Genomic DNA, 7,213 nt, shown 5'->3' with positions numbered 1-7,213 from the left:
TAGGCTGTCCTTTGTCCTCTCTGGTCTGGGTTTGAGGCCGGTCATGTATTCTTAGCTTTGGTAACTTTTTAAGTTAAGAGGCATCCAGTCGTTTTGTCGGTTTAAAAGCGGACGCCAGCAACCCCGCCCTAGATAATTAAATCAGGATGTGTCTGCAGGTGAAGGCGGGCAGGGCTTAGGTGTTTTTAGATACCCTTGAGGAAAAGCGCCTGCAAAGCCCTGGGTGGCAGTCTGCCTAGGAAGAAGGCTTCCTGGGAGTGGGGATTCACCTGTCACCTGTTGGGGCTGAGTCACACCTTCTCTAAGTGGCGTGCCAGCATTCATCAACACTTGACCAAGGGGCGGGTGTGAGGGTGTGAACTGGCCTTTCTCCTGTGGGCTTCATTTGTTTTTGTTTTTTCTTTTCCCACCTTACAAGGAGGCTGGGGGCGGGAGCTGGGGTTGGGGGGGGGGCGTTGCTCCGGAAACAAAGGATGAAAGGAAACTTAGCCAGGTGTAGATCGGGAAGAGAGAACAGGACCCGAGGCTGGAAGGCAGGTGCCAAGGTCCTGTGGTAGGAAAGCCCTGGTCATTGAGCATAGGGGAGGGAGAAACCCCGGTCAGCTGAGCTGCCAGTTGAGACAAGCAATAAAGGGTTAGGGGTGGGGGACTCAGTTTTCTACCTCTGGGCTCAAGGGGAGATGCAGGGATGAACCAAATTAACCCAGAGGGCAGAGTGCTCTGCAGGTCCTTTGCTGTTGTCTGATCTCCCTCTCTCCAGTGCTGGGAGGTCCATTCCATCCACTGTTGTTACCTCCAGCGCCTAGAGTCTCAGTTTTACAGGTGTTTGTAACGCCATACTGTTGGGTGTGGGCTTGATTTCCGGGGCCACCCTGGTGGTAGGCTGTTGTGACCCATCCAACACGGTTCTCAGGAAGCCAGGAGGCTCAGCCCTGGTCTTTGCTACCTCTCTCTGCCGTGCACCTGCCGTCAGTGGTGTTTCACAATGCAACTCTAAACAGGTCCTCAGCTGAAAGTCCTGCCGTGGCTCCCCAGTGCCCTTAAGGCAAAGTCCAAACTCCTCCGAGGACCCAAGGCCAGCAAATCCGACCCCCTCGGGGCTTGCCCACACCACCCCCACCCCTGGGAGCTGTTCTCAAAGGCTGGGCAGACAGAAGTTACTCTTACCTCGGGCCTTTCCCCTCCGTGTTTTCTCACTTCCCCTGGGAAGTCATAGACGCCCCCCCGCCGTCAGGTGACCGTCCACCAGTCACCGCTGACTCTCCCTCCCTACCTCTCCCCATCAAAGTACGCCTCTCTTTGCTTTAGAATCGCCTATTTACTCCGTCGGCCTCCCCCACGGACGGGAAGCCATCCTTAGGTAGGACTGTTTTGTTCAGGGCTGGACAGACAACTCCAGAACTCACTCAGCCGGGCTTAGAGCGGGCGCTCCCTAAGCACGTGCGAAGGGAGCGCTTCGGAGCATTTTCGGGGCGCGGGTCTGCAGCCACCCAAGGTCAGCCTCTGCGGGGGAGTGGGGGGCCCGGTGAGGCCACCAGAGGGCGCCCGAGACGCTCGGACACCGCGCGGTCCGGCCGGGAGGAGCCCAAGTCGAATCTCAGCGCCACGCGGCGGGAGCCCCTCCAGCCCAGGCGCACCTGCTCGTGTCCTGGTCTCGGGCCGCGCCGCCGCCCGCCATTGGTGCAGCCTTGACAAAGGGGCGTGGTCAACACATCGGCCCCGCCCCCAGCCCTCCTACTTAAAGGAGTTTGCCGCTCCGAGGGGGAATCATAGTGCCGCGGTCCGGCCTCGCGAGCGGAGTAGCTTATCGACCTTGCGCGACCCAGTGACCCCGGCTACCTAGGTCGCCCCGGCCACCATGCCGCGCTCCTTCCTAGTCAGGAAGCCGTCCGACCCCCGCCGGAAGCCCAACTATAGCGAGTTGCAGGACGCGTGTGTGGGTGCGTGGCGGGGTGCGGGATGCGGGAGGCTCGAGGGGATCCTGAGGGCGCGGAGGGACGAGTCTGGCTCTGCGGGCGCGACAGGTGGACCGGGAACTCCGGATCTTGGCAGTTGAGGGTCCACCGAGGGGTTCTGGGGTCCGGGGCGGGGAGGCTCTGAGACTGTAGACCCGAGGGAAGGCTGTCCTGCGGAGTCCGGAGTTCGGGTGGGGGAGGGGCGGGCGGGCGGGGGACCCTCCACTTGGCGCCCCGAGAATCGGCTCGGTTGACCCTCTCCTCCCTCTTCTGCCCGCAGAGTTCACCTTCCAGCAGCCCTACGACCAGGCCCACCTGCTGGCCGCCATCCCTCCGCCCGAGGTCCTCAACCCCGCCGCCTCGCTGCCCACCCTCATCTGGGACTCGCTCCTGGTGCCCCAAGTGCAACCGGTGGCTTGGGCCACTCTCCCGCCGCGGGAGAGCCCCAGGGCGGCAGAGCTGACCTCGCTGTCCGATGAAGACAGTGGCAAAAGCTCCCAACCTCCCAGCCCGCCCTCGCCAGCGCCGTCGTCCTTCTCCTCCACTTCGGCTTCATCCCTGGAGGCCGAGGCCTTCATCGCCTTCCCCGGCTTGGGTCAACTGCCCAAGCAGCTAGCCAGGCTCTCGGTGGCCAAGGACCCTCAGTCCCGGAAGGCCTTCAACTGCAAATACTGCAACAAGGAGTACCTCAGCCTGGGCGCCCTCAAGATGCACATCCGAAGCCATACGCTGCCCTGCGTCTGCGCGACCTGCGGAAAGGCCTTCTCCAGGCCCTGGCTGCTGCAGGGCCACGTCCGCACCCACACTGGTGAGTGTTCCCACAGCTGCCTCTCATTTCTCCGCCGTCCTAAGTGCTGGCCCCTGGCTCTGGTGGACTCAACACTCGCTCCTAGCGCTGCCAAGCAAATGGTAAAATAGATGCTGGTTCTCCTGAACCTTGCTCCTTGCTGTTAGGGCTGCGAGTGAGGGTATACCCTCCGGCTCCCCGCTCTCAACCCACACAGACAGAACATTAATAGTTAGATTCCCCACCTGGCCTTGAGTCCTGGGTTGAGCCCTTCCTCAGTCTCCCCGTTTCAGAAATGCCTAAGAACACTTTGTGGGACTTTTGTATATCGTGCAGGCGCCTTGCTAAATTAAAAAACTACTTTGCCGGTCCCTCAGTCTCAGAACGTGTGGAAAGCTTCTAGAAGTGAGGCCTGTCTGGATAGTAGGGATTCCTGTTTAGGGGAGCAGTCTTTGAAAAGAGTGTTGAAGGGCCACAGCTATCAAACTTTGGGGTGTGAGCGGGCCTGTGTGCATTTCCTGTTGTTGCCAGCACGGGCGCAGTAAGGCATTTGCAGGTCTCACTGACATCCTTAGGACGTGAAGGAGGCTACTCATTTCTCCTCAGGCACATTTTTGCCTCAGATTTAACTTGTAAGGTTCTAACAGCCTGGCCTTTCTTCTGCAAGGTGGCTAAGCTGAAGGGCTCTATCTGAGGAGAGCTGAAGCCCTCAGGGGGTCCTAGGGAGTTTGTTTTGATGTAAAGGCATGGCTCAGACAAAACCCTGTTGAAATGTACCTCTCTGTTCTCAGGGAGCCCCATTGTGTGTCTTAATGGTGGCCCAGGGGGTGGGAGCCTGCAGGGTTAGAGCAGGTGCATGGGGCAGTGGTGCCCAGCACCTGTTCTGGCCGCAGCTGCTAGCTCACTGCATGGCAGGCCCCTTTAATCCAGGGGGTATCGCATGTACGGTGCCCCCCTCAGTGGCCTTTGTCCCAGCCGGCCTGGTGCGGATTTCACACTTGCCAGGAGCAGTATAAAGGCGTCTGGGGGTCGGGGATCTGTGAAGGAGTGGAGGACCTGCAGTCCTGCACATGTCCTCAGACCCCCCTCCCCAACTCCATCTCACCCTGTGTTGTCTGTCCCCCTACCCTTTGTTAAGATTGACTTCAATTCACTCCTTCCCTGCTAAACTGACTTTGGGAGGGGTCACTACCCCTATTTCATAGGGCCCTCCAGATCTCTGTATGGGCAGCGCTGAGTTACCTAGGAGTAGTGGAGGAGGGTCCTTGCGGGGAGCCTGCAGATTGCCAGGCCGCCAGGGAGCATCCCGCTGGGCTTTCTTCTCCGCTCCTACGGAGTCCCACCTGCGTGTGTGGAACTTCTGTGGGTCTGTGCCCCCTAGGGTGGCTAGAAGCAGCTCTGCTCAGTGAATACCTGCTGAGTGGGTAGATCCCGCAGGAACCCTGCTGAGATCCCCTCCACCCAGAGGCTCAGCACACCCAGAAGCCAGTCATCAGCCCTTGAATTCCAGCACTAGAATCCAACCAACCAAAGGGCACCGCCTGTGGGCTAGCAAGGTTGGAGGGCTGGAGGGAGGGCTGCTCCACATCCTTAGCATCAGGCTTCGACACAGTACGTCGATGGATACTTGGTTCTGTTGTTGGTATCTGTTAGTCTGAGTTCAAACCCGAGACCTCGTTCCCGTCTCTAGTGCTGAGATCACAAGCGTGGACCACCATGCTCAGGTCCCTTGTTATAAAAATAAATACTAGACAAAGCATGTTTATTAATTCTACAAGCATTTATTAAACTCTTACTATGTCTTTCGTCCCTGTGCACTACAGCCTCGGCTGGCCCGGTGGGGTGTCAGGACTGACGTGTTACAGGACTGGGCTGCCGGCAGGGTACAGAGGAGCGCCTCATTCGCTCTGGGTGGGGGTGGGGAGGCCTCTCCAGGCTGCCTCTCAAGCTTTGTCCCAGACAAAGTAAATCAAGGAATGACTTCAAGGCTGATAATCAGAACGCCAACCCCAGCTCCCTCTGCCTAAAGGCAGTGGCTAAAAACTAAGGGCTACAGAGGCCCTGGTGGGTGACCTGGGACCTGCTGCTTACCTGCTGTGCCTCAGTTTCTCTGTTTCTAATAGGACTGCAGAAGGCTCAAATGACAGGATAGTCTGAAGTGTTCAGGACTTTGAGTTGACCCTACCCTGGGTAGGGAGTTTGGAGACTTGGAGAAGTCTGGTCAGGGCTACACACGGGTAGGCCCCGACACAGTAGATATCACAGGGCCTGACTGTATTTGGGCTCCCATGGTGCATCAGGGCTGGTGAAGCACTGTCTAAGCCTTCCTAACCCCTCAGGCATCTCTTCCCCAGGTGAGAAACCTTTCTCCTGCTCCCACTGCAACCGTGCCTTCGCTGACCGCTCTAACCTGCGTGCCCATCTCCAGACCCACTCGGACGTGAAGAAGTACCAGTGTCAGGCTTGTGCCCGCACCTTCTCCCGAATGTCCTTGCTCCACAAACACCAAGAGTCTGGCTGCTCTGGAGGCCCACGCTGACCCCGTTCTCTCCCCATCCTCTCTGGCATCTTCCTGCTTCCCTGGAGCCAATCCCCGCTGCCAGGACTCTGTCTAGCCTTGGTCCAGAGACCTGTGGAGGCCATGTCTGACCCTGGCTCTTGCTTGGCTCCCTTGGTGGTCTCTTCTACAAACGACAGACGGAGGGCAGAGTGCCTTGGTCCCCTCCCAGAGCCATTCCTCAGTATTCACGAGGTACAGCCTCTGGACACAGCTGCTTCGAGCCATAGGACTAAAGCCAACCCGCTGGCTGGGAAGCTTAAACCCCGCTCAGGGGACCCCTACTTCCCTACCTCCCTCAAAGACCCTTCATGCCAACTTCTTGAGGTACAACAGACTATGCAATAGTCTCTTCCCCCGCCCCCAACTGCATCCACGCCCAGCACATGTCCAGGTGCCTCTGGGCCGGGGCAGCTGTTTCAGCCCCCCGCCCCCATTTGTCCTTGTGACACCTGTTTCACAGCAGTTTAACTGTCTCAGAAGGGACCATGAGTAATGGCCGTCACTTGTTAGGGGCCAAGTGGGGTGCTTCAGCCTGGCCAATGTGTCTCCCAGAACTATTTTGGGGCCCAACAGGTGGCCCTGGGAGGAAGATGTTTACATTTTAAAGGTATTTATATTGTAAGCAGCATTTTGTATAGTTAATATGTACAGTTTATTGATATTCAATAAAGCGGTTAATTTATATACTAAAAACTGGTGTTGTTGAAGGGGGCTCATTGAAGGGACTCATGGGAGAGAGAGGCAAGGGTCTTAAGTCCTGTGCTTGGAAATTCTGACTGGAATGTCATGAACTTCGGGGACTGGGCTGCCTAGCCTGGGTGTCTGGCCAATCCAGGTACTGTGCAAGCTTCCCCACGCTCTTCTGGTTCTCTGGCATAGGAAGCTGCCTCATGGCCTTATCTACAGCCTGGCCCTGGCCCTTGCTGGGTTCCACTAGAGCCCGTCTTTGGGGCAGGACTAGCTGTCCCTCCCAGCTGAAGGAGGATGTCTTTCCTGTTCCCAAGGGCCTCCCTGTCAGGCAGGCCCACACCTCTGTCTGGCTGCTGGGTACCAAATGGCCTTTGATGCAAGGAAATGGGCTGGCTGGAGCCAGGAGGGTGAGAAGCCAGGCCAAAGGGTAGGGGTCACTCAGCTTCCTGCTTAGAGGGCCAGAGCTGGGGCAATTCACCTCAGGCGAGCTGGTGCTGGTGACCTCAACTCTGAGGGCCTCCTGGGGCCCAGAGAAAACCGAGTGTCCCTTTCTGAGCACAAAAGGTGCCGAAGGTGCCAGTTTCCTGTGGGGAGCTGAGCAGGCGTCGGCCTGTGGAGATTCAGCACAGCCCAGCTCTAGCCGGGCTGGGGGTGGGGAGCTTCCAGCTCCAAAGAAGAGATGAGTCTTCTAAACAGGAAATGGTGACCCGCAGGCGGGAGCAGCCTAATGACTTACAGCTTTCCTCCCAAAAGGAAAAAAAAAGTTCCCTAACAATTGCCAAATTGTGGCAGGCCTCCCTGAAGGGAGGTTAGTGAGGTGGGTGCTGGGGGGCTGGGCACCAACTGGCTAAAGGCCTACTGTGTCCCCCAATAGGTTTCTCCACAGTAGGTTGCTCAGTGACTTCAGCAGGGCCTGGAGGGATGGGATGGGCCTCCAGGACCAGATTCAGCGCTGAGGGCCTGGCCCCAGGTCCTGCGCCTAGGACTTGGTCAGCCTGGCTCGGAGCGTGCTGGGAGTCAGGTAGGCCTGGCTCCTGGCCCTGACTCTCACCTCTCTGCCAGAAGCAAGCCAGATTCCCTCTGCTCTCAGCCCCAGTGTCTGCCTCTAGAAACCGGAGGGCAACAGTGCCTGTCTCTGGAGAGACTGTTAGGAGACATTCCTTCACTCTTTGAGCGGGTACTGTGAGGCGGGGTGTGCCAGGCCCTGGGAACAGTTGCTGC

General features: G+C 58.0%; 1 protein-coding gene across 1 annotated transcript; it reads left to right on the top strand.

The window, feature by feature from the left end:
- Positions 1-1,766: 1,766 nt before the first annotated feature.
- Snai1 (snail family transcriptional repressor 1) lies at positions 1,767-5,970 on the top strand. The gene is made up of 3 exons (XM_005362854.2): positions 1,767-1,940; positions 2,236-2,763; positions 5,097-5,970. Exons 1-3 carry the CDS (start codon positions 1,859-1,861, stop codon positions 5,279-5,281), a joined length of 795 nt encoding a protein of 264 aa, XP_005362911.1. The 5' UTR covers positions 1,767-1,858; the 3' UTR covers positions 5,282-5,970.
- The last annotated feature ends 1,243 nt before the right edge of the window (positions 5,971-7,213 follow it).

This window comes from Microtus ochrogaster, linkage group LG8, assembly GCF_000317375.1.
Source record: "Microtus ochrogaster isolate Prairie Vole_2 linkage group LG8, MicOch1.0, whole genome shotgun sequence".
NCBI lineage: Eukaryota > Metazoa > Chordata > Mammalia > Rodentia > Cricetidae > Microtus > Microtus ochrogaster.
This window is presented reverse-complemented; position numbering and strand designations above follow the sequence as displayed.

What these genes read in the sequence shown, in the direction of transcription:
- Snai1 (XM_005362854.2), top strand. Translation starts at nt 1,859, where the DNA reads ATGCCGCGCTCCTTCCTAGTCAGGAAGCCGTCCGACCCCCGCCGGAAG. An exon ending in GTTGCAGGACGCGTGTGTGG is followed by an intron (nt 1,941 to 2,235) that starts GTGCGTGGCGGG and finishes TTCTGCCCGCAG; the next exon opens with AGTTCACCTTCCAGCAGCCC. An exon ending in CCACGTCCGCACCCACACTG is followed by an intron (nt 2,764 to 5,096) that starts GTGAGTGTTCCC and finishes TCTCTTCCCCAG; the next exon opens with GTGAGAAACCTTTCTCCTGC.